Source organism: Polypterus senegalus, chromosome 14 (genome assembly GCF_016835505.1).
Source record: "Polypterus senegalus isolate Bchr_013 chromosome 14, ASM1683550v1, whole genome shotgun sequence".
In the NCBI taxonomy this organism is placed as follows: domain Eukaryota; kingdom Metazoa; phylum Chordata; class Cladistia; order Polypteriformes; family Polypteridae; genus Polypterus; species Polypterus senegalus.
Window position 1 is genome coordinate 31301402 of NC_053167.1, and position 27681 is coordinate 31329082.

A 27681-nucleotide genomic window follows, 5' to 3' on the forward strand; every position below is an offset into this window, starting at 1 on the left:
TACTGCTGGCTTCTCTTTTTCCATGTCTCTGTGCCAAATGCTATTATTTGTGAACACAGAGACAGGTTTTGAGAATTATCATGAATAAAGCATTGTCAAGATTTGTTAAAAACACAAAAACCTTGTACTTGTTATTGATTAAATGATATTCAGAAAATTAGATAATGGTATTCACATACTGTGTGGAGAAAAAATGCAAACAGCTGATTCTTTCTTTCTTTCTTTCTACTTGACAAACCACAGAAAGGCATGTTCATACAGTATTAATGCAGTTTAAATGTTTGTAGAAGGCAGACTTCAAATTATATAACTCTGTATAAATATGGCAAAAAATGTCATGTCATTTTCTAACCTGGGCGGCACGGTGGCGCAGTGGTAGCACTGCTGCCTCGCAGTTAGGGGACCCAGGTTCGCTTCCCGGGTCCTCCCTGCGTGGAGTTTGCATGTTCTCCCCGTGTCTGCGTGGGTTTCCTCCAGGCGCTCCGGTTTCCTCCCACAATCCAAAGACATGAAGGTTAGGTGGATTGGCGATTCTAAATTGGCCCTAGTGTGTGCTTGGTGTGTGGGTGTGTTTGTGTGTGTCCTGCGGTGGGTTGGCACCTGCCCAGGATTGGTTCCTGCCTTGTGCCCTGTGTTGGCTGGGATTGACTCCAGCAGACCCCCGTGACCCTGTATTCGGATTCAGCGGGTTAGAAAATGGATGGATGGATGGATTTTCTAACCTGCTTAATCCATACAAGGGTCTTGTGGGAGGGTGGGCTTAGAGCCTATCCCCGCTAACACAGGGTGCAAGGCAGAAATAAACACTGGATAGGGCACTAGTCCATCACAGGGTGAACACACACACATCAAGGCCAATTTGGCATCATCATTTCACCTAATCTGCATGTCTTTGAAATGTGTGAGGAAACTGGAGCACCCAAAGGAAATCCACATGGACACAGGGAGAACTTGCAGGGAGGAATCAGGACATGAACCCTGTTCTACTGTAAGACACTACCACTGTGCTGCTATACTGCCCTGACAATAAATGTTCATATTAAAATGCAGCGTGTGCGCCTTTTTGAAATGTCCAGGTTTGACAGGGTTCCTCCCATATGATGAATATCCAGTTGCAACAACAGTCTCTTAGTTGAGGTATCCCTCTATCACTGTGTATCATCCACATAGCCAACACCTTACTGTCAATACATAATTTTTACAGTATAGTAGTACTAGTAATTAAGGAAGTATTGCAATGTGTAACACACAGTGACATTCGTACTTGTATGTCTGAACAAAATACAACATAATACAACTCTCATGGTGCTATGATCTGTTCCTTATCCATATTCACTTTCGGTCCCAGTTCCAGAGGAAAAAAAAACTAAAAAAACTGCACAAGATATCAGGACAAAAATTTAAATTGGTAAGCCTGGTGTTCAATCATTTGAATTCAATTTCCAATTCAGTTTACCTTTGTATATCACTCTTCACTGAGTGCTTGTGGTAAACACTGTGGCAGTTCACAGGTACATACAAATGTAAGCTATACAAATGACTAAGTACATAATGAGTACACATAAAGAGACAGATTTGTTTAAACAAACAGGAGACAAAGTGTCTATTAGTCCATTGATTAATAGTTGAATAGCTGATAAGGATCGGCATTGTGGTACCCTGTATATATGGTTAGAATGTAATTTTGGTAATATTAGTTTCACGGAATTGGAAAAACTGGGCATCCAGTCAGCCAGGAAGGACTAGTTTCTAGCATTGACACACCACATTTTTGAGTTAATCCAAATTCAATGCAGACTTGAGGTGACATTTAATGATCTGGTTTACAATGTCAATACCGAGTAACCCTTGGGACATTATTCTGCTGTCATCTAGCGGATAAAATAACATTATGCTGTATGAATCATGAATATTTCAGTGCAATTTGCTACTCTAAGGTAATGCATCAAAAATTCATGAGCGGGGTGGAGACTTCAAGACACAATGCTACGTAAACAAGAAAGTGTAAAGCCAGTTGTACAACAAATGGAAACTAAACCATTAGTTGAATCAAGCGATAGTGATGACCATGTGATTTGCTCATCAGCCATTGATACGGATAATCAAACCAATACTTACAACACTGTACAACCAAATCACTGTGATATTCCTGGTTAGTTTGTTGACTAAAGGGTCATTGTGCTGCAAGTAGGTGCATGGGGAAAAATGATTGTGATCAAGTAAAAAGACAAGAAAGATGTGTCACATGAAGGACATGTACTAAATGTGCTAGCAGTACAGCAGTAGACACTAATTATATGTTTCCTACTGCATTTATGTTATTGTTTTGATTTTTACATGTTTCCGTTACGCATAATAACATGTTTTCTTGTTGGAAAAAAAAATTCAACATTGTTGTCTTGTTTTTCCAGATGTGAACATCACGCTAAAGAGATTAAAACGTATATTAATTTTTTGTCTTTTAGAACTCCTTGAAGAAAAGAGGAGTACGTTCTGTTGGCAAGACAGACAAGAAACCATCGCCTCAGGTAAAGAATAAATGCTTATTGCCTGTGACATCCTTGAAATGCTCAGAGTTTAGAATATGAGCTTTGTTGACCTACAGGTGTTAATATTATATACAAGACTATTATCTTTACCTAGAAGGATATTAAAAGTGCAAGCTAATGCTAATATTTTTGAGTGTTTTCTATATTAGTTAATAATAGAGATTAAACATGAAGGAAATGGGCTGAATGAAATAACCTAATGAAGTAAACATTCTGTTTTTACTGCAATATGTAATCTGAGAGCTCATTTCTTTCCCCACAGAACCTAATCTTTATTGTCAGTCAAGACTTAAGTGTATCCGGAGTTTGAATATTTCAAACTGAAGCGATTCTAAGATATTTATTATACCCTACTGATGTTTTAACGTTACTGCTGTTAGTACTACTCATTATTGTCAATTGGTTTTCAGGTTTTATGCACTACTTTAATTAATGATTTCTCTTTGTGCCTTTGATTGCAGGAGGACAGTGCTGATCTCAAATGCCAGCTACACTTTGCAAAGGAGGAGTCAGCCCTTATGTGTAAGAAGCTCACAAAGATGGCAAAGGATAATGAAAGCATGAAAGAGGAGCTGGTTAAGTACAGGTCTCTGTATGGAGATCTTGATAGCTCACTGTCCATAGAGGAGGTAGCTGATTCACCTCACTCCAGAGAAGCGGAACTAAAGGTTCACCTAAAACTAGTGGAAGAAGAAGCCAACATTCTTAGCAGGAGAATTGTGGAGTTAGAAGTGGAGAACCGTGGTCTGAGAGCTGAAATGGATGACATGAAGTGCCAAGGTGACCGTGAACATGCAGGCCACTTGTTACTGGCATCCACAAATTATGGTGAAAATGGAGAAAGTATAATAGAACTTAAAAGGCACCTCCAGTTTGTAGAAGAAGAGGCTGATCTTTTGCGTCGTTCCTTGATAGAGCTTGAGGAACAGAATAAAATGTTAATGAATGATCTAAACAAGTACAAGTCAGACCATGACTTGGATACCACCCTGTCAGAAGACAGCTGTTCTGTCATAAGTGAGCCATCACAGGAGGAGCTGATTACTGCCAAACTCCAGATTGGTGAGCTAAGTGGGAAAGTAAAGAAGCTTCAGTATGAGAACAGAGTTTTGCTATCAAACTTACAGCGCTGTGATCTGGCCTCCTACCACTCCACTCGACTTGCAATGGAGACTGATGCTGAGGCAGGAGACTCGGCCGAATGTGTTCCAACAACCTTTAGGAGAGAAGGTCCCATCGGTGGAGAGAATGATTCTGGAGAGAACAGGGAACAAAAGAACAGAATTAAAGGCAACCACAACAGAGATACGTATGAGATGTGTGCACCTGAGATTCTCAGAGGCAAAGATTGCGACGATCTTATTGCCATTAAAGATCAAGCATCACTTGTAACTAAAGCCATAGAAATGCTGATGTCAGAATCCAATGGGTTCATGTCATTTTCTAAGCTCTGTCCGAATGTTGAATCAACAGATCCGAATCTTAGCGAAAATTTGGAAAGAAATGAATGCAACATTGACATAAAGTTTTTCAATGCCCTTAATATGCGATTGAGTGCCTTACAAAGAGAGTTGTCCATCTTTATAGAGAAGGTAGACACCCTTGGAGACTCATTGAGGGAGCAAACAGAAGCCATTGTGCCATATAGTCTTCTAACTGAGCCACAAGACTCTTTAGCAGATGTTCCAAGAAAAGAACTTGGCAGTGATCAGAAGGTAAGAGGGCTTTTCCTTTTACAAGAATGCATTTTTGATTTAACATATTAACCAAAATAGGGCAATAGCATTTTGGATATGTCCATTTTAAAGCCTTCAAGAATACAGCAAACAGTGTTTGTATGCATGGCAATGCAAGTGTACTGAAAACTTCCCAAACCACTTGACTAACAGTGTTTGCATGGAAGTAGAGGGAGAAGTGGAAACTGAATTTGATCCAAGTCTCATACATCACCAGGGTTTCCAGTCCTCAGCAGCATTAGTGTTCAAAGAAAAGACAACTCCCACAGCAATTGTAAGATAATTTGTTTTTGTTATTTTGCTGATTTTGGAGTTAAATGTAGCTCCTAAAATAAAAAAAAAACCCATATATTCCTGGTGAATTAAAAGTTTAAAAGAGGCTGTTCACAATGTGTAGCACAGAAAAAATACAGAGATTGGGGTTTGGGTTTTAAAGTTAAGTGATACTTTAAAATTAAAGAGGTAATTAGAGGAATTATGTCTGGCTGGATATATGATCCTAGATGTATTCAGGCAAATCTGCAAAGCTGAACGAGATATTATAGTTAATTATAGGCTGTGACAGTGTTTTTAAAATCATAGTGTGCTGTTTGTAATGTTGGCTGAGTTGCGAATGTATGCCTGACTGCTAAAGTTAACCTTCATGTATTATTCATTCTTTTTCATTAGGTTTATACTGCAGACATAAATAATATATACATTTTTATATAAAACAATTATAAATTAAGCTGTAGGAAGTCAAAAAAAGGTTAAATATTTTAAACAAATTTGCAGCACTAACTCCTGTGCATTTCACTTTCAAACCATGTATAATTTAAAATCGTGATGCCCTTTTAATAGCCAAAGCAAGTTGTAAAATTTGTTTGGTTCACGCAGTGTGGATTGAATTGCGCAGGTAGATTTATTGATGGTAAATGGGCTGCCCATGTCCATTTGTTTATGTTTCTATGACTTTACTTTTTTGCTATAAGCTCTGGTCATCAGACAGAATAGAGGCAAATGCAATTTACAAAATGCTTGAAATATAAATAAGTGCAGGTTTTTGCCATTAGCCATGGCCATTTTTACTATGTCTTTTATTGCTAGGGGAATGTACTTGCAATCCACTGTGATTAAGCAGGCAGGTGGCCTAGGGCCTTGCACATTAGATTTTGAGGTACATGTTTTACAGTTTCCTGCCTTTCTTTTAGGACAGGGAACCTTGTTATTTTTCAGATTTAAATATACCATGATTTGGATTAGGTTCTTTTTTTATTTAAATGGAACCTATGGTATTTAGGGTGACAGAGAGAAAGTGAGGTTGTTTTTAGGGTAAGTCAAAAATGATCTTTAATGATTTTAATAGGCAGAACTCTGACTCATAAAACACATTTTTCAAAATCAATGTGAATATTAAAATTCTATGAATGATGTTACCAGGGTAATCCTGTCCTTTGTTTTCTTATTTTTTCTTTAGTGCTAGACTATTGCAGATCTTTACTTTTGATAGATGTACAAGGACAGACGTAGTGTAATACACATCACCATCTTTTTTATCTGCAGCATGATGATGTCACAGCTTGTGTTGCTGTCTCCCTTCATGCCTTGCAACAGGTGTTGTTGCTGACAGGAATATTGTGGTCACTATGAAAATAACACACAAACAGTGCCACCTGTCAGACCAACTGGGTGGAATTATGAAAAGAACTATAAAAATTAATAACAGTAAAAGAGCAGTTTAGAAAATCCAAATGTAAAGTACAATGAATCAGAATGCTTCTAAATGTGAAATAGTCAGAATAAAAACTAAAACAACACAGATCAGCGCAAACGCACTGGAATCCAGACACTTCACACAAGAGTTTTGCCTGCTTGCTTTTGATTCAATATGTCATTCATTGATTCTGTTATTATTTTTCATCATTATTAGTTTAACTGTATTGTCGAGAGTGCATTAGAAATTGATTTTTTATGTTTTCATTTTCTTTTACCATTCTCCGTGTTTTTTGATAGAAGCTGCCATTTTGTGCACATGGATATTGCCCACTGCTATTGTCCAGCTTATTCCGCTTATCCAGGGTCGGGTCGCGGGGGCAGCAGCTTGAGCAGAGAGGCCCAGATTTCCCTCTCCCCGGCCACTTCTTCCAGCTCTTCTGGGAGAATCCCAAGGCATTCCCAGCCCAGCTGGGAGACATAGTCCCTCCAGTGTGTCCTGGGTCTTCCCCGGGGCCTTCTCCCGGTTGGATGTGCCCGGAACACCTCACCAGAGAGGCGTCCAGGAGGCATCCTAATCAGATGCCCGAGCCACCTCATCTGACTCCTCTCGATGTGGAGGAGCAGCGGCTCTACTCTGAGCCCCTCCCGGATGACTGAGCTTCTCACCCTATCTTTAAGGGAAAGCCCAGACACCCTGTGGAGGAAATTCATTTCAGCCACTTGTATTTGCGATCTTGTTCTTTCGGTCACTACCCATAGCTCATGACCATAGGTGAGGGTAGGAACGTAGATCGACTGGTAAATTGAGAGCTTCAAATTATGGCACAGCTCCTTTTTCACCACGACAGACCGATGCAGAGCCTGATGCAGGACGAAAACCACACTGTTCCTCCTGAATCTGAAGTTCGAATATCCGATGGACCCTCCTCTCCAGAACCCCCGAATAGACTTTTCCAGGGAGGCTGAGGAGTGTGATCCCTCTATAGTTGGAACACACCCTCCGGTCCCCCTTTTCAAAGAGGGGGACCACCACCCCTGTCTGCCAATCCAGAGGCACTGTCCCCGATGTCCATGCGATGTTGCAGAGACATGTCAACCAAGACAGTCCTACAACATCCAGAGCCTTGAGGAGCTCCGGGCGTATCTCATCCACCTCCCGGAGCCTTGCCACCAAGGAGTTTTTTGACCACCTCGGTGACCTCAGTCGCAGAGAAGGGAGAGCCCACCTCAGAGACCCCAGGCTCTGCTTCCTCATTGGAAGGCATGTTAGTGGGATTGAGTAGGTCTTCAAAGTACTCCCCCCACCGACCCACAACGTCCCGAGTCGAGGTCAGCAGCGCACCATTCCCACCATATACAGTGTTGACACTGCACTGCTTCCCCCTCCTGAGACGCCGGACGGTGGACCAGAATCTCCTTGAAGCCGTCCGAAAGTCGTTCTCCATGGCCTCCCCAAACTCCTCCCATGCCCGAGTTTTTGCCTCAGCAACCAACGAAGCCGCATTCCACTTGGCCTGCCGCTAGCTATCAGCTGCCTCCAGAGACCTACAGGACAAAATGGTCCTATAGGACTCCTGCTTCAGCTTGACGGCATCGCTCACCACTGGTGTCCACCAACGGGTTCGGGGATTGCCGCCACGACAGGTACCGACCGCCTTGCGGCCACAGCTCTGGTCAGCCGCCTCAACAATAGAGGCACGGAACATGGCCCATTTGGACTCAATGTCCCCCACCTCTCTCGAGATATTGTCGAAGTTCTGCCGAAGGTGGGAGTTGAAGCTACTTCTAACAGGGGACTCTGCCAGCCGTTCCCAGCAGACCCTCACAACACGTTTGGGCCTACCAGGTCTGACCGGCATCCTCCCCCACCATCGAAGCCAACTCACCACCAGGTGGTGATCAGTTGACAGCTCCGCCCCTCTCTTCTCCCGAGTGTCCAAGACATGTGGCCGCAAATCCAACGACACGACCACAAAGTCGATCATCGAACTGAGGCCTAGGGTGTCCTGGTGCCAAGTGCACATATGAACACCCCTATGCTTGAACATGGTGCTCGTTATGGACAATCCGTAACGAGCACAGAAATCCAATAACAAAACACCATTCGGGTTCAGATCGGGTATGGTTCATTCCTCCCAATCACGCCCTTCCAGGTCTCACTGTCATTGCCCACGTGAGCATTGTAGTCTCCCAGCAGAACGAGGGAGTCCCCAGAAGGTATGCCCTCTAGCACCCCCTCCAGGGACTCCAAAAAGGGTGGATACTCCAAACTGCAGTTCAGCGCATACGCACAAACAACAGTCAGGACCCTTACCCCCACCCGAAGGCAGATGGAGGCCACCCTCTCGTCCACCGGGGTAAACCCCATTGCACAAGCTCCAAGTCGGGGGGCAATAAGTATGGCCACACCTGCTCAGCGCCTCTCACCGGGGGCAACTCCAGAGTGGCAGAGAGTCCAGCACCTCTCAAGGAGATTTGTTCCAGTCCAAGCTGTGCGTCGAGGTGAGTCCAACTATATCTAGCCGGAACCTCTTGACCTCGCGCACTAGCTCAGGCTCCTTGCCCTTCAGAGAGGTGACATTCCACATCCCAAGAGCCAGTTTCTGTAGCCGAGGATCAGACTGCCAAGGTCTTCGCCTTTGACCACCACCCTACTCACACTGCACCCAACCTCATTGGCCACTCCCATGGGTGGTGAGCCCATGGGGAGGAGGACCCACGTTACCTCTTCAGGCTGTGCCCGGCCAAGCCCCATGGGTGCAGGCCCGGCCACCAGGCATTCGCCATCGAACCCCACCACCAGCCCTGGCTCCAGAGGGGGGCTCCAGTGACCTGCATCCGATGAAAGGGAAAACGTTGTCCAAAGTTTTCTTTCATCATTGGAGGTTTGTTGAACCGCTCTTTGTCTCATCCCTCACCATAACCATAACTGAATTTTGCTTAGAACTGGGTGGAAACAAGTAGTTGGTTCACTGAGTGCCACATTTCTTTTTTTTATTAATTTTATTACAATCCAAACAAAGCAATCAAGTTTTTAAAAAAAGAAAAATTGAGTTAAGAACAGATCGATCCCCACCCCTATCATGGTTAAGAATTTGTTGAAATCAATCAATCCACTCCCATCTGCATCCACTTCACTGATCATGTCTTTCAACTCTTGGTCAGTTGGGTTCTGGCTCAGGGATTTCATGATAGTGCCCAGCTCTTGAGTTGTAATGGTACCATCACCATCTTTATCAAACATGGAGAAAGCCTCCTTGAATTCAGCAATCTGTTCTGGGGTCAGCTGGTCGGCCATGAGTGTCAGTTGATGTTTATGACCTTAAGAAGCTGTAGTGCTGACTATAGAAAGCTAATTGATAATCTGATAGAGAAACACACTGAGAACCACACAGAGCGGAGCAAAATCTCAGAGTGCCACATTTCTAAATCAATCCAATCCCTAGTGAATCCCTAGTGAAGACGACATTCGAAGTAAAGGCAGTGATTTTGAACTGCGAAGAACAGTGGTGCTCTGCTTAACTTGGTCCAACAGAACGCAAACCTCTGATTATGACAAACTGTCTGCAACCAAAATGTCTCCAATAAAGATCCCTATTAAACATCTATATCTGTGTCACATATGTAGAGAACACTTTGCATGTGTTAAAAATAAACATAACCAGTTTCAATGGAAAATGCATGAATATTAAAATTGATATAGTGGGCAGATCCAATTTTGGCTTCTGCCTTGAGTCCAGTGTCGCTAAAATGTGCCTTAACTCCATTCAGCCCTCAGTGGGATAAAGCAAGCTCACAGAATAGATAGACAAATGGACAAATTCAAGTAGATAAGATAACTGAAGAGTAGATTAGAACAGACCAAAAAGTCCTACTGTCTACCATACTACTCTGTAGCTTATTCCATGTGTCTATGGTTCTCTGTGTAAAGAAACACATCCAATTGTTTGTACAAAATTTACCCTTAACATGTTTCCAGCTGTGTCCCCATGTTATTGATGAACTTATTTGATGAACAGTCTTGATCCACTGGACTAATTCCCTTTGTAATTTTAAAACTTTAGTCATATCTGCTTTTAATCTTCTTTTGATTAAACTGAAAAGGCTCAGCTCTTTTGATCTTTCCTCATAATTCATCCCCTGTAGCCCTGGAATCAGCCTAGTCACTCATCTCTGGACCTTTTCTAGCACTGCTATGTCCTTTTTGTAGCCTGGAGACCAAAACTGCAGACAGTACTCCAGATGAGGCCTCACCAGTGCATTTTGAAGCTTGAGCATAACCTCCTTGGACTTGTACTCCACACATCAGGGTGCTACGTATATAACCAAACATTATGTTAGTCATTCATGATAGTAATTCTGATTATGACACATTTGTGCAGCACCCCAAATGTAAAATTAATTAACCAGTTAATCTTTACTGTACATTTCATCAGCCTTCCAAGAGCAATTGCAGAAAGTGCTTTGCAAGTCATCACTAACAATATTAATATCAGCAAGATGTGATTTTGCACATATTAAACCAATTTAAAACAAACAAAAAAAATGAGAAGGTACCGATGTCAGTTTTAATATCATAGAGCAATGGCTGTTAAACCGTTTTTTTCTCTTGTCCCTATTTTTCCTTTTTTGTGTCTTCAAGAACAACAGAATTACCAGCAACTATCACCCCAGGGGAATACCCCAGTGGAGAATCCCAAGGGGGTGAGGGTTGTCTCTCTTGGAGAGTCGTTATCAACAGTTATCTAGGGTTGGGTTGCCCCCCTTGGGGAATCACAGATACACATCATAGCAGAATTAAGCTTAGACTGCCCATAGTGACCTATCGCAAACTGTTTGTGACCCTTTCCCATCAGGTACAACTGTGTAACACGATTCCAAACATCCCAATTTCAGGCCATTACTTTAAAAACATATGCCATAAAGGTTTATTTCTAATAAACATTTAAAATTAAATGATGATAATTATTACTATTAATGTTAATAATAAAGTTGGTGTATAATTAATTACCATAGAAACAGCTCCTATTGTTTCATGGAAGGCAGCTTTAAGAGTACCAGGTTTTTTGCTTTTCTTCTAAGTTGTAGGCATGTTCATATAAATTAACAAAATACATTTTAATATCAAATCAGTACTACAGCAATAACCTGAACATTTTAGTGGTTTTCGTGTTCTTTTTGTAAATGTGAAAGTAACAAGTCTCAGAGGTATTCTCCTGAATGAACCAAACAGGTTAGCTGAAAGTGTAACTGTTCAAGTTACTGGTGAGGATTCACAAATTGTGTGATTTATGATGTTAACTGACAACTTTCTTATGATTATGTTTCTTATTGGGATTAGCCCTTGTCCTTTACAAGTGGTCTTGTCCCCTGTCTATGTTATGGTCAGCCCTGCAGTCTCAGATACTTTCAGTGTGATACTTAATGGTTCCAGGAAACTGTAAGCAGTAACAGATAAATATTTTGTTTAGGAATTTTATTTGGAAATAAAAAGTTTAGGAGAAAACATTCTTCTGTTTGATATTACTAGCCTGGTGTTTGTTACCTGTCAAGCTGTTTAGTGAATACTTAAAGCCAGTCTTTCCAAACATGGCTTGTTAGCATGAGCTTGTCTTTATTTTTCACTGCCACAGGGAAGTTTAGGGTGTCCTTTCTCCCTCTCACTGCATGTGCACCATAACTGGTGTTTGCACACTTTTTCCCTTTCTTTCTCTCTGTTTTTCTTTCCCAACAAAACACAAACATAAACCCCAGGCACAAATCCAGCCCATACTCCTACTCATTGTTCTTTTAATTTTATTTTCCACACTGTCTTACACCACTGTGATTAATCTGTTTTTCCTTTACATACTTTTCTTTGTCTTGTAGTTTTTGATGTTTATGAGAGCCATTTTATTTTTGTATTTTCTGTTTTGCCCCTCCCAAATTACACCCAACTCTTCCTCCTCTTCCTCCTCTTTCCACCTCCCCTTTCTTTATCCTTTGTTTTGTTCTCATTAACCTGCCCATGCATGCATGCAGCAGCCTGAATTTAGGGGCCAAATGGAGCGGGAGATAGCCGGTCACATCCAAGGACCACAAGACATTTACCTTAATGGTATAACTGAAGACCACAACAACGAAAGTGGCCAAGATGCCAAGGTCAATCGATGGGATGAGCAAGACATCCTTTCAATTGAGGTAAGCTCAGCTTGAAAACGATGCTCTTCTCCTTTTTTCTACTTCTACCTTGTGGGTTGAGGGGATAGAAATAGGTGATCTATGCCACAAAACATACAGTAACAAAACCATCTACCTCTCTGTCATTATTGCTGAACTCAGTTGGTATCATAGGGTTATCCCAGAGGCATTAAGTACAAGTCAGGAACCAACTCTGAATGGGGCACACGCAAGAAAATTCCCAACTCTTAAGATATAATTAAAAGAGCAAACTCTGCATAAAAATGCAAATTAATAGAAAAATGACGAAAGAGAGTTTAGAACCTAAAATGATGGCAAAAATACAAATATTTCTACATTTCTTATTAATGTGAATGTCATACTACTATTTTCTAAATGCAAGTTGAGAAAAAAAGACCAGCTAATTCAACTATGAGATTATTTTGACATAAAATGGCTCACTGGTTGTGAAACTGGTTACAACAAAATATGAAGCCACAGGGGTCCCCCAGGAAAGAACATGAAAACCACTGATCTAGATAACAGTTTAGTATGAGAAAGACAATAACTAAATGGTGATTTTTCAACATATTCCATTCAGCACTTTATTATCAGCCCTCTGCTGCAATTCAGGGTCAAAGCACTTTTCTAACTATTGAAATGAAAAACTGACAAACATGTATAAATGTCCAAGTATGAAGATCTGTTTTACAACACAAAATGTACCTCATAGTTCTCATCTATCTCATCAATGTAAATCATAGTTTGCAATTGTGCTGAATAATGTTTCTAGTAGCACATCTGCTCAAAGGTAGAAGTGTGTCCTTGAACAGTTTATCTTATTCAGAGAGGTATGAATCTGTGCTGGAGTTTTTAGTTTACTCATCACGTCAACTCTGATGTTAGAATGAGTGTACAAAGTCAGGCCAGTCAGGGCAAAACATTAAATTATGTGCATTAAGGTAGTGGGCATTCAGTGTGTATTTCAAATCCAAGCTTGATAGAGCCTTGCAAGTTGATTTAGGCCAAGTTCAAAAAGGCAGGTGCTATAAGGCTCCCAGGGCTTTCATCAAGAATGATGTGTGAAACATCTTAGCTGTAGAACTTCTTTAGCATAATTCTGTACGAGAATGTACCACCTACTAAAAAACAAATTCACTTTAACATTCACACTATTAATATGATTTGATTTTTTTTAACCAAATAATTCAGGCTTAGCATGTATTGTTCCCTTTCTAAACCAGTAAACATGATCTTGTTTGAACTGCATGTGCAAGTCATGCTGTGGGACACGACTGTCTGTTTAATGAGCATGAGGTCTGTTTTGTAGATATAATTCCACCCATTTAATTTGTGTTATCAGCTGCTAATCAGGTGGACCCTAGTGTGCATCTCCTGAACATGAAACCACAGATATCCAAAGCAGACTAAAGCTGTAAAGGTGGTAAATTTTGCTAACACAATAAAGACAAAATACTGTGTTGCTATTGGAACTTCTTATTATCCCTCCCATTAATTATTTCATTGCTGCGATTGTGTTCTCCTTTTATTTTTTAAGCGGCCATCAGAACAGATCAAAGAGTTACAGTCACTTCTCTACGAGGCAAAAGAGAGCATCCAAAGCCTGCAAGAGCAGCTGTCTCAGGAGAGGCAGAAATACAGAGAAGATGCAGAATGCTTTGCTCAGAGGATCACACAGGTTTGTACAAAAATAGCTCGCCAGAGCACCAAGACAGCTTTAAAGCTGGGGGGTTTTGCTTACTTTTTTGAACAGCCAGTAGACATGAGTGAGCATGAATGTGACTGTTGAAGTGGGTTTCAGTCCTGTGCCCAGTGCTGCTGGGTCAGGATGAATGGATGGGGTCATAGCAAATGTTTTTTTTTTTTTTACTTGTTTTGTTAGATAGATAGATACTTTATTAATCCCAAGGGGAAATTCACATAATCCAGCAGCATTATACTGATACAAAAAAAACAATATTTAATTAAAGAGTAATAAAAATGCATGTAAAAACAGACAATAACTTTGAATAATGTTAGCATTTACTCTCCCGGGTGGAACTGAAGAGTCGCATAGTGTGGGGGAGGAACGATCTCCTCAGTCTGTCAGTGGAACAGGACAGTGACAAAAATCTGTCACTGAAGCTACTCCTCTGCCTGGAGATGACACTGTTAAGTGGATGCAGTGGATTCTTCATGATTGACAGGAGTTTGCTTAGTGCCTGTCGCTCTGCTACAGATATTAAACTGTTCAGCTTCATGCCTACATTACAGCCTGCCTTCCTAACAAGTTTGTCCGGGCGTGAGACGTCCTTCTTCTTTATGCTGCCACCCCAGCACACCACCGTGTAGAAAAGGGCACTCACCACAACCATCTGGTAGAACATCTGCAGCATCTTATTGCAGATGTTGAAGGACGCCAACCTTCTAAGGAAGTATAGTCAGCTCTGACCTTTCTTACACACAGCATCAGTATTGGCAGACCAGTCCAATTTGTCATCCATCTGTACTCCCAGGTATTTATAGGTCTGTACCCTCTGCACACAGTCACCTCTGATGATCATGGGGTCCATGAGGGGCCTGGGCCTCCTAAAATCCACCACCAGTTCCTTGGTCTTGCTGGTGTTCAGGTGTAAATGGTTTGAGTCACAACACTTAACAAAGTCTTTGATTAGCTTCCTGTACTCCTCCTCCAGCCCACTCCTGATGCAGCCCATGATAGCAGTGTCATCAGCGAACTTTTGCACGTGGCAGGACTCCGAGTCATATTGGAAGTCTGATGTATACAGGTATAGGCTGAACAGGACCGGAGAAAGTACAGTCCCCTGCGGCGCTCCTGTATTGCTGACCACAATGTCAGACCTGCAGTTCCCAAGACGCACATATTGAGGTCTGTCTGTAAGATAGTCCACGATCCATGCCACCAGGTGTGAGTCTACTCCCATCTCAGTCAGCTTGTCCCTAAGGAGCAGAGGTTGGATGCTGTTGAAGGTGCTAGAGAAGTCCAAAAACATAATTCTTACAGCACCACTGCCTCTGTCCAAGTGGGAGAGGGATCGGTGTAGCATATAGATGATGGCATCCTACACTCCCACCTTCTCCTGGTATGCGAACTGCAAAGAGTCGAAGGCGTGGCGGACCTGTGGCCTCAGATGGTGAAGCAGCAGCCGCTCCATGGTCTTCATCACATGTGACATCAGAGCAACAGGCCAGAAGTCCTTCAGCTCACTAGGACGTGATACCTTTGGGACTTTGATACCTTATGGGTATACATCAGGTATTTCCCAATCCTTATTCACTATTAAAGATCTCAAAAGTTAATACTTTCCAATTGAGGTGCAGAAGATGTTATAGTTCTGTGTTCAGACACTTAGTAAATTAATTTTTGAAGGAAGGTTCTGGTTAGAAAATTATAAAGCAAATAAAATTTTGGTTATTCAGTTTTTCAACACTCCTACTCAAGATAAACAGAATTGTGCTCTTTCACAGACATTAGCATATTTTTATTTACTAGAATATTGGACATTTGTTGTTTATCCTAAACCCTCAGTGTTTTTTTAAGCAGGGTATATTACTATGTGTGTGAATATTGTAATAATAGGTATTTTTTGTTATGTTCTATTAATTATATACATGTTTTTCTGCATCCCTTTTAGTATTTTGTGATGATTTTTTACTTTGTGCTCAGTGTTGTTTTTAACAATGTTAATATTTTTTAACCTTTGTGGTTACGTGTCCCATCTTGTTGCATTAATGATGTAATGTTCGCTCTGCATAAATACAGCGGCATTTACACACAATGTTATCCACCAGTGGACAAAGAAAGTCTTTGTTATGGGTCTCCGTAGCAAAGCTTCAAGAAACAATAAGAGAGGTTTGTTCTGGTTTTTGACACTGACTTTGTTTCAAGACACACTCTTATTGGTTCTCCCCTTCAACTTGCCGCTCAGATTATTTTTGTTTTCTTTGTTTTTTGACCCTTGCCTGTCTGACTACATCATTGGGGATCTTTAATGATTGTCTCACAGTCCCTTTTGGCTCTCACTATGTCCTCTGTGTTCCTCAGTGTGCACACAACAATTTACTTCTGCTGAAGTTTATTTGCCTGCTTTTGACAAAGTGAAAAATATTAATCTATAATCTTTTAAACAGAAAAAATCTTAAACAGGAGTTTAAAAAAAAACTTCTGTAGTAAGCAGTAACTTAGTACAGACTAAGAGCAAGAAATGTTGTACAGTTAAACACAGAATTCGAGGGTGCAGGGCTGAAAAAGGGCTACAAGGGACAAAGACATCACATGGTGGTTATGGACAGAGAGAGTTAATCACCAAAGACAAACACCAACATTGGCAAGGATAGATTTAGAGGGATAGATTTTACAAGCATTGTGGGAAGACAGTGGCTACTGATGGCAATATTTCCAGTTAAGTATGGTGTTGAAGAAGTAGAACAGGCAGGGACATCAGCATGAGTTTAGAGTTAGATAACTAAGAAGGAGTCTGAGGAGATTCTCCCAAGAAACCAAGAGGACACATAAATCAGCAAATGACAGAGAAGTCTAATGCTTTTCCCTAGAAGATTAGAGTGAGAAACCATGGAGAGTTGGCAAGAAGTTCTGGTTTACAGGAGGCGGCTCAAGGTTCCTAGCAGTGGAGGCTAAGCAGGGTTGCACATTTCAGGATGAGGTCAGGAAGGATAGATATAAAGAAAGAGCAATTCTGATATACTGCTAAGGGGTGCAGCACATAGGCACAAACATATAGGAGTGAGACTGTCTTGTCCCTTTAAAAAAAATTTAAAACTAAAGGAAAAGTGAAAGCTGCTACAGAGACCCATCAATTTAAAGAACATTTCTTGGTGATTTAAGACTGCCTCAATTAGAGACTCTGTTAAATCTGGAGGTTAAAGAAGAGCGGGAGCTCTGGCAGAATACAGAGGCCAGGGTCATCGACAGAGACAGAGAGAGGTAGAGCAATAGCTGATGACAAGAGTGTGCTTGAAATATGAACAGGTGGATTAGCAACCCAAACTGACAGAAAAGCATTAGGCCTGTTAAAAAGAGACCCAGAAGCAAACTCCTGTCAATCATGAATAATCCACTGCATCCACTTAACAGTGTCATCTCCAGACAGAGGAGTAGCTTCAGTGACAGACTTTTGTCACTGTCCTGCTCCACTGACAGACTAAAGAGATCGTTCCTCCCCCACACTATGCGACTCTTTAATTCCACCCGGGGGAGTAAATGCGAACATTAATTTTATTTTAATTCTTTTCATTTTTATTACTATTTAATTTAATATTGTTTCTTTGTATCAGTATACTGCTGCTGGATTATGTGAATTTCCCCTTGGGATTAATAAAGTATCTATCTATCTATCTATCTATCTATCTATCTATCTATCTATCTATCTATCTATCTATCTATCTATCTATCTATCTATCTGTTATATAGAGAATCTATCTATCTATCTATCTATCTATCTATCTATCTATCTATCTATCTATCTATCTATCTATCTATCTATCTATCTATCTATCTATCTATCAGAGAGGCCACAGGTTTTCATGTATTATCATTCTTTTGTACAATGTTTTCTTTCTTGTAGTTCACTTACGTTGTGTGTTATTCCTTTTTTTATTTTTTTGTAAGTGCAATTTTCTTCTCATTATTCTGAGTGTCAAGAGACATCACAAGGATGTCTTCTTTGGCCACATCAGTGATTAGTCTCTGACAAAGAACTTGGTTAGAACAAGACAGCAGCCATCAGGGATCCCAGGGACTGGAGCATCCAAATCAAAAGGGCAAATCAGGGATAAATAAAATGCCAGGAGGGCAAAAAACATAATTAAATCTATTAGAGAAACGGTAAATATAAGCTTTAAAAATGGAAAGTATACAATAATAATGTGTGCTGTTTTGATTTATACTATGGTCTCTTTCCTTTAGCTGAAAGAGGAGCAACAGAAGGCCTTAGTGCGGCGAGACTTTGAGTTTCAGAGCCTCAGCTTGCAGACGCGTCTGGAGCAGAAATTCTGGAGTCAAGAGAGGAATTTGATAGTGCAAGAGTCTCAACAAGTGAAGAAGAATATCCTCCTGCTCAACCTTAAGCTCAGGTGGTTCCTTAAACAGTGGCGCTTGGGCAAGAAGCTGGATAATGAAGAGCAGGACTTCCTTGAGGTATAAGGGGCTTATTGACATCAATAGTTCAAAAGGATCCTGCATTGATTTAGTTTGCATCATAGTTGATCTGTTTTCTTATTTCATTTTTACCACCATTATTCAAATGCAATCATATAAAAATAGGTTTATTGCAATGGGTAAATAATTATGTTCAATGTTCAAATAAACAATTACTGAATTAACATATAGTATATAAGTGAATGCAGGTATTTTATTACATTCTTGATTCACTTATTTATATCAGAAAAACGAATGTAATGGTGAAATATGCCCCAGACAGAGTGGAGGAACACAAACTCTCAAACCAAACAGATACCAATGCCATTTTTAAACAAACAGCCCGTGGGAGAACAGCAGACTCTACCCAAAATTCACATCAACTCAGAGTTAAATATACAGTGCAAGCTTCCTGTTATGCCATCTTGATATACCCTGCAGCAAATTTTATTGTTTTTTCCTGTAAATGTGGTCTTTGTATAATGTGCTCAGCTGTTTTGTCTTAATGTGCCTTCCAGAGCTGTCTGCATGTTGGTCATAGTCGCTTGCAGGCTGTCATGGGGAAGCACTTACATTCTGGGCGGGAATGTCCCTTGGTAACCATGGGAGCTTTTGACACACAGCAATTATTATCAGTGCTCTTGAAGGACACGATGTAAACAGCCTTGGCAGTGACACCGGTTTTTACTGCTACTTAGGCCTACGTTATAACTTAGCTTGGAAAAACTTCAGAATATTTATTACTGAAATACTTAAATATGAACCTTGCATTACCTCATATGTTGCATATTGTTGAGTTCTTTCCTCTCCTCCAACCTGTAGTTTAAATGCTTTTACTGACAGTGTTCTGCTTAACATCGGGGTTTTGTTTTAATTAAGTTTAACCATACAGTAGTTGATCCTGGAATTGTCAGTATGGCACTTGCAGGTGGTCCCCAGAGCAGCATGACGTTTCTCTGCCATGTACTCCACTTTTTCTCCCATATCCCAGAGGTGCGAGTGTTGAGGTGAACTGGTGACTCTAAATTGACCCTGTATGAGTGAAAACAGATGTGTCCCCTGTAATGAACTGATGCCCCCTTTCTGTCTTTTGTTCACTCTTGCTGTGAAAGGGTTCAGCTCCTAGGCTACCCTGTGCTGAATTAAGAGGTTTTCATCATGGATGGATAGTTGGAATACATGTCATTTGGATTACTGATATGATTTTGTATATACAAAATTATTGTCAAATTGTACTACGTGTCCATTTTATTTTTGAAACACCTAAATTCTGTCACTTTCCTTCCTGCTTGCAGTAACACCTTTTTTCCCATATAGAGTGCAGTGCGATTGGTTATCATGTTCTAAAAGGCAGCATCTAGTCATTTAAGGTAGACCTGCATGACTGGGCGCTTAACTCAATGAATAAGAGATTGTGGACTGAAGTGCAGATTAGCTGCTTAATCAGTGCACAGTTCAGACTAAACTGATCTTTAAAAATAGTGGCCAACTTACTTCACGTTTTTTTTTTTTTTTTTACAAGTTATTTGTGGTGAATATTCTAATTTAAAATTAGAATGGCTCTGAAGAGCATTGTTATAATGGATGAACATCAAAATGATTGAGCATTTGGTTTAATTAATTTTCTGTGCAAAAGAGTCAAAGTATCAAATCAGAAATCTTATTCAGTAGATTAGTAATGTTGAATAGACAAAAACAAACATTTGTTTACAGCTGTTTTTAAACTTTGGCATTTACATGCTGTTTTGACGTGGCTAAAGTTACATTGTCGTAAGCATTTTTGTTAAAGAAGCATACAATGGGATGTACAGTATGTGCTATTACACCTTTTAATTGCTTGTTCCTTTCTGTTTCCTATTTCTTTTTGTCTTGCTTCCACTTAAATGATCTGGAACAAAACCAGACGGTCATTTGACGGTGCTCTTCAGACTGTGACTTACAAATGCCAGCCTCTCTTTGTTACTTTGCAGATAGAGGCAATCAACTGTGCAACCTCAGATGTAGCCAAAGGAAACCTCAAAGCTTTATAGCCTTCTTACTGACACTAGGGTCCATTTAGAAAAGAAAGAAATTTCAACATTTATCTCATTGTTGTTTTGCCCATAACAAATAAGCAACCAAAATTTTTGCTTCACAGGTTAAAAGTGTGAAAGATCTGTATATGCTTATCCACCAGGAGGACTTGGCTTCTCACCAAGTTGATAACAAGACAGTGACAGCTGATGATCCATCCCAGAATTCATTAGTGTTGGAGAGAACAAACAACATTCCAGAGAAAAGCTGCAAACAGGTACACTGCAGGATCAATCTGTTATGGGAAATACTGCAAACTGAGGGCTTTGACACTGCTTGCTTTCACTCTCTCTGCTGGTTTAACAGCTATTTACTGAGTTAAGCCATCTTTCATATTAATATTGTTATTATTATTATTATTCATCAGTATTATTAGTATTTGTATCATTATTTTACTTTTTATACTTCTGACTTTGTACTTTCAGTGTTTTGAACATTTTACTGTAGGAAGATGAGATTTAATAAAAAATGTCATTTTTCAAGCCAAAAAAATAAAATGCTTTTTACATTTACTTTTGAGAAAAAATGTAATCTTAAATAGCTTAATAGAAAACACAGGCTAGCTTTCCTTTACTTATCTCCTCTGTTTCTATTCTCTCATGTCCTGGAGTGCTAAGTATCAACTAATGGAATGCATTTATGCCCTGCTTTTGGGCACTTGTGAAATTGACATCAAATCTGCAAACACCTTTTTGTGAAATTACTGGCACTGAAATTGTTTTACTGGTGGTTTTGCAGGACTGCAGAGTACTTATATGATGCTATTTTATATGTAAGTCTGCCTCCTCAAATCCAGTGTGTGTGATTTGTATTTCATGGTGAGGGATGACATACAACTTACACAAAGTTAGGGACAGATAGCATCTGTAGGCCTTTACACTAGAAATTCAAATATAGGGCTGAAAGAAAAAATTTTGAATGAAACTTTGTTTTGCATGACTGTTGTGTATGATAAGCACACATAATAGATACTGTACAGTTGTATATGTGCCAGTTATAAGTGTGCATTGTGTCTGTAATATTATTTTTGAGCAGAATTGATTTGAATTGGGAGTAAACTGAATACAGTACATAGTGCTCAAGCTCGCATTTTAGTTTGAAATTCTATATTGTTTGGCACTTTGGTTTCCATTATTTGATCATGTCAAGTCTGGATAACTCAGGTTCTACTCTGTTAATATAATTTTCTATACACCTTTCCATATACAGTACTGGATATGTTTTAAGTATCTTCTGTTTTATTTGATTCTTATTAAGTAGTGTACATTCCTTAGATATATTATTACTGAAAAGGTTAAAACAGAGTTTCTGACCAACAGCTATTTATGTGCAGGCTAGCGAACTCAGCAGTGCCTTCGTGGACCTTAAGGAGGCTGTGCGGGACATGTGTATGGAACTCCAGGAGGAGAGGCGGAGCTCCCAAGAGCTGACTCAGCAATTTGCAAAAGCAAAGGCTGCCTGGGAGGTTGAGAGGACAGAGCTCAAATGCAGCATCAGTCAGGTGTGTATATTGACTTTTGACAAGAGAAAGATGACATTTCAAGTCTAAATGCCACAGGCATTGACACATTTGAGCAGCACCGGCAGAGGAGTGTTCACATTGACAGTGTATAATTGGGGATACACCACTTAATTGCAGCTCTGCAATGAAAGAACAATAACATACACACAGGTACGGGTACAAATCATATCTTTAAAATTGTTAGGAAGAGCAGATGAGAAGGAGGTTCAGACAACAACTCCAAAATACAAACTGAATGACATTTTGCTAAGAGATGGAGTAAAATATTTTCTCGGAAATTCAAATTGGGACAAGTTACAATACACAGAGAGACAATGGTTATGATGGAAAGTAGCTTAACTTTAGGTTACAGGCACAGATAGGGAGATACCGAACTAAGTGTCTCTATCACAGGTTTGAAGATAATGAAACTAGGCCAGTGTGTGTCTTTAAAATTAAGTAATATGAATCTGTTTCCGGTCTTCTCAGTCCATCCTATTTTACATATAGTTTTTGTTTCCATCATATACTATAAAAGTATTAATATCCTTGTTAAAATTATAGTAATTTTTATTGCAGAATCAGAAAATCTATTTACAAAAATGTCTTGCTTTTGATAAAGATAACCATGTTTAACATTTGAAACAGAATTTGTATGTACAGAATTATGTTTAGGACTTCCTTGAATCCCTCATAGATCCACATACACTGATGTTTTACTATCTGAATGATGAAGAACCATATTCAGTATAGTTCACTGTCAGGGAAACAAGTAAGAGTGACTTATGATGATTTTGTTATATTTTGAAGAGGATTTCATAGGAGAATGTGATTTGCTTATTTTTTCTTTCAATAATTTGTGAAGGCATACAAAGCTAGTTTGGGGTTAATGCAAAATAACAGCATAGTTCCTCAGTATTATTGCCAATAAAATTTTATCGCTTCCTCTGTGTCTGCCAAATTCATAAATGTCTTGTTTGACTTAAACATGTAATATTCTTTCAGCTACTCCCTCTTTATCTTGTGAATGTAACGTATGTATTAGAGGGGTTTATATTTGTCATTGATGCTTAGAGCCTTGTGTGCCTAGTACAGTAGTGGATAAACGCTTTTGGTAGCAGGCTGAGCTCTCAATAATAACTCATACAGTGGACCATAAAAAATGCGGTGTGACTGTGAACCCTGAAAATCTAGAATGTCTTAATGACAAACATTACATTTTCAAAAATAGTTACTATAAGAAAATGTTTAATTATACAGCTTTCTACTATACCCTATTAAGAGCAATCCTCAAACAGCAATAAGAGTGGAATTTTAAAGAAAAATGATTTTGTTATGACATGCATCTTGTCATGATCACGAAACTGGTTGCTTCTGCACAGGCTGCTAATTTCAACTGAGATGCTGGACACTGTAACATTTAATTCAATACCAAGATTTGTATCTGTTAGTACACTTCAATACTCACATTTAGTCATTTTCATTTGTGAACAGGCCTGATCACAGCTATATGTACTACCACACATAATGATTCCAGGAACAAAGCAGACTTGCAAAGCCTTCGTATAGGACTAGGGTGTTGTACCGTGTTAGCCATTATGAATGTAGAGCCAAGCCAAAATGACATCTTTTATTGGCTATCAAAACCCGAGCAATGTACAGCAAAGAAAGTTTTGAAAATCTATTTCTAAGCTTATTATTGTACTATATTTCAATTACTTCAAGATTTCTGGAACTCTTTCCAAATTAACAGAGGAGCTAAAAAAATCTAAAATCTGTATGGTGGCATCTAAACTCCTGAAAGCGAGATTTAGATTCTTAACAAAGAATGGTAACCTGACTGTTATATCTGGCAAAATCTCTAAACACTGATCCTTAAAATTGGAAAAATGTTCAGGCTTTTCCTGTTGTAGCTGACATATGATTAGTGTAAAGTTTGAAAATGTAGATTCTTATTTCAAATTTTTTTTTTTTTTGTACCTTTTTCTTTGACATTTTGTATAGCACCTTGAGCTATATACTGTATCCCTTGCATGAAAATGTCCTATGGAAATAAATATATTTGTTGTTGAGAAAAAGATAAATGAACAGGCATTAACAAAGCTGAAATTAGCTCATCTGGAGAGCCATAAATATCCTCTTCTGACTCTGGAAAGAAATGTTCAGAAGCCTTGCAATGTGGAAGAAGGCAAAGATGTAATGCCCCAGTACCCATACATATTCTAAAAACTTTGTTTAGTGAGTTGCTTTAAGGATGACATCGCATGGCAGCTTACTACGTTTAAACCTGCCAAATGTAGCATCATCTTGCTAAGAATACCTCACAAAGGCAGGAATATTATAAATATCTACGAGTAGGAGAGCTGTAAAAAGGTTTTGGGGCAAAACTAAAAGGATAAAACAGTGCATTGAATTCCTGTAGCTGGGTGGCAGATATCCCAGTATTTTCTCCCTGGCAGCACTCTTTGTTTGGCTTATGGCCCCTAAATTTTCTTTATCTCATTAAAACTTCAAAACATGCTTAACCATGGCCATCAGATCTTGTGATAGATGAGTGCTCTCCAGCAAGCACTGTGTTTTAATAGACCTTAGTTTTCTTTTATTAGCACAACTTAAACTTCTGCTCTGGAGTTCTGCTTCAGGAACACATCTCATTCAAAGTGCAATCATAGGCACACATTGTATAGTGTTTAATGGAAACAATTTCAAAAGCCTTTCTGCCCACTAAACTGAAAATGACCAACTGCAATGGTGGAGTGCTGCTTAGCCTCTGGCTATGACGCTTCTAATATATCTGTTGCTTTTGTTTTCATTATTTGAATGACACTGTAGGGTGCATACAATCCAGATATATAGACAGAGGTCAATGCAAACTTTGCATTTTATTTGGAGATAGCAAATGTTTATAATTGATACAGTGCTATAGATTGCCATGAAGCTGACTGAAGAGGGTGTTGTCACAGAAGAGTTGACAAGTAAAACAAAAACATGTAGTAAATAGAGACCTCTTTATCACCGCCAACAGTTCATGGCAGTCACACTTGACTTTATACCATTGCAACTTGTTGTTGCAAGGTAACAAAATACCAGATATCCAACATTATAGCACATGCAAACAAAACAAACGAAGGCTTTTCAGCCCAAATAGGGCCTTTGGAGCCAAGCATTCTGTGCTATTACCATCCCCACCAACTGTGCTACTTAACTTAAATAAGTTACACAGTAGACTGAGCTTGTTATGCACAAGTAATCCTAAGTGCACCTAAATTAAATTAAAAATATATATATATAAACAGTAAACACACTCCTGTTTGTCTCTTAACAGCAGCAGCCTGTTCCATTTTTCATACCAATCTTTAAAAGTAAGAAAAGCTGACTGAGCAATTTGAGATGCATCAAAATACATTTTAGAAATCTTAAAATGAATTATAGTTATCTAATAATATGTCTATTTTAACATATCTTAAAATGACGTCCTGGTAACTTTGAAATAACCTGAATTCATTTTACAATGCCTCAGAATTCATTGTGAGATAACTTGAATAATGTTTGGTGCATTTCAGGATATTTCAAAATGACTTCCTATAACATTGTGTTTTCAATATACATTGTATTATTTTAAGATATGATGAAATTCATCTGAGATATGATGAATTATACAGGAAGTTATTTAAGGCATCTTCAAATTGTATTTGTAATATCTAAAAATTATTTGAGTGTTATTTCACAATATCCTGAAATATAAACTAGAGAGAGAGAAAGAAATGCACTGTATGATGCATAGATAGATAGATAGATAGATAGATAGATAGATAGATAGAAATACACTATATGAGAGATAGATGGATAGATACTGTAGACAGATAAATAATTTGTCCTCAAGTCTTACAGAAGCTCAAAAATATAAATATTATAATGAACAACAACACCACAAGCACACACAATAACATCTGGCTTGGATAAGTGAGATGAATAAGATTGTGGTTATGATCCATTTTCTTGTGTCCATGAATGAAACATGACACATACTAATGGAAGTTTGTCTTCATTCCTTCCAAAGTCTTTTGGTTGAAGTCACCATGTATAACTGCAGGTTCAGAGTAGCTCATCATTAGAATTTTGGTGACTGAATCATTTCATTTGGTGACTCCCTGTTTACAGTGGGAGGAATATAGGCATTAATCAAGATGGGGTAAGTTACTAAGCAGTAACGTGGAGGAATTTCAATGTCAGAAAAGCACATTTTAGTTTTAAATATAATATGCATGATTTCTCATCCTTGCTCATTCACATAGATTTACAGTCCTTTTCCTGTCTTTTTTCCGCTATGTCTAATTCTATCAGATGAAAACCTTTCTACCTTACCTTTATCCTTGCTGTGTCTCTTCGCCAATTCCATTTTCGGATGAGCTGCTCCTCTAATATGGTGTAATAGAGCCCCTGCAATCAGCTGGCAACAGCAATATTTAATATATCCCACTTTACCGTGTTCAGAATATCTTACATTTTCAGATTCTTCAAGTAGCCTTTAGATACTGCTTGCAGAGATATCTTAAAATGTACTTCAGATTTTATTGCAGAGTGTCCAAAATAATTTTAAGATATATTTAAAATACAAGCGGATTGTTCAGTTAATCAAAATAAACATATATAATATATATATATATATATAACATATATAACATAAGGATACATTCAAAATACCTGTACATGTTTTTTGATACATTATCTTGAATTGTATAACAAGCCAAATATCTCTAAATGAATTTTAGGTTTATATTGCTTCCAGACATCTCATAAATATGTTCCTTTACATGTTATGGATATTTCCAATAAATTTTGAGATGTCTCAAATTGATGCTGCATTTTAAGGTATCTGAAATTCATCTAGAAATATCTCAGAATCACTTCCTATAAAGTTTTTTCTTCTTTCAAAGGGAGTACTTGACTATTGTCCAGGTATCTAGAAATGTATTTAAGATAATCTTAAATTTATTTATGGTGAGCCTGTGGTGTTTGATTGCTAAGATAAAAAAAAATTAGCTAAAAAAAGAAAGAGGATCAGGAAAAGGGAAGTCGTTAGGAGAAGGTAGATGTCTTTACTGAGAGTTAAAAAAAAAAACAAACAAAACAAACTACAGCTATGTAGCAAAATCAAATTCAAAAAGGAGAGCCAAAATTATTTTAACAAGATGCAAAGACAACTAACCAAAAAACAATGCACAAATATAAAGTTGTTTCCTGTAATCTGAAATAGAGACATTAGCTTAATGATGACCTTTTTTCCTGTCACCTAACTGATTTCACACTGCATGCATCTCTGGGTCTGTCGTGAAATGAAGCTTCCTCAGAGGCAAAATGTTTGTTAGCCCTCCTAAAATAAAATAAGCAAGAGAGCCGACCAGAATCCTGACTGCTCAGCTTAACTCAGCCAGACCACAAATACTACTTGCTGTTGGAGCAGGCCTAAATTGTGAACTGGAAAAACAACTACTGTATATGTATATAAATACATATAACAAAAGCCCAAAAGGAGGATGACTGACTGTAATGCCTTGGCGTATGTTAAAGGGGCAAAATAAGTATCTTATTGAATACATACTTTATTAACAAAAGCACTAGAAAATACAAAGACAGGTTCAAAAGAGCAAAAAGAGGCACACTGGAGTTGCCTAAAAGGCAGTCCTAAATAAACAAGTCCAAATCCGCAGTCTATAAAATTCAAATGAATGTATGACCAACTCCTGAGCCTCCTTAGTCAACTTAAATAGACCATGGAAAGGCTCAGAA

General features: G+C 38.9%; 1 protein-coding gene across 3 annotated transcripts in view; it reads left to right on the forward strand.

Moving 5' to 3' along the window:
- The window catches only part of soga1 (suppressor of glucose, autophagy associated 1), a 141196-nt gene that overhangs the window by 84010 nt on the left and 29505 nt on the right, over nucleotides 1–27681 (forward strand). Inside the window, exons 4-10 of one of the 3 annotated variants that reach the window (XM_039776562.1) lie at nucleotides 2466–2528; nucleotides 3011–4264; nucleotides 12005–12160; nucleotides 13698–13838; nucleotides 18087–18317; nucleotides 20455–20607; nucleotides 21724–21891. In XM_039776562.1, the coding sequence (XP_039632496.1) occupies nucleotides 2466–2528; nucleotides 3011–4264; nucleotides 12005–12160; nucleotides 13698–13838; nucleotides 18087–18317; nucleotides 20455–20607; nucleotides 21724–21891 (2166 nt within the window). Of the gene's footprint in view, nucleotides 1–2465; nucleotides 2529–3010; nucleotides 4265–12001; nucleotides 12161–13697; nucleotides 13839–18086; nucleotides 18318–20454; nucleotides 20608–21723; nucleotides 21892–27681 lie in introns of all 3 variants that reach the window. The other 2 variants (XM_039776561.1, XM_039776563.1) reach the window with 2 other exon arrangements.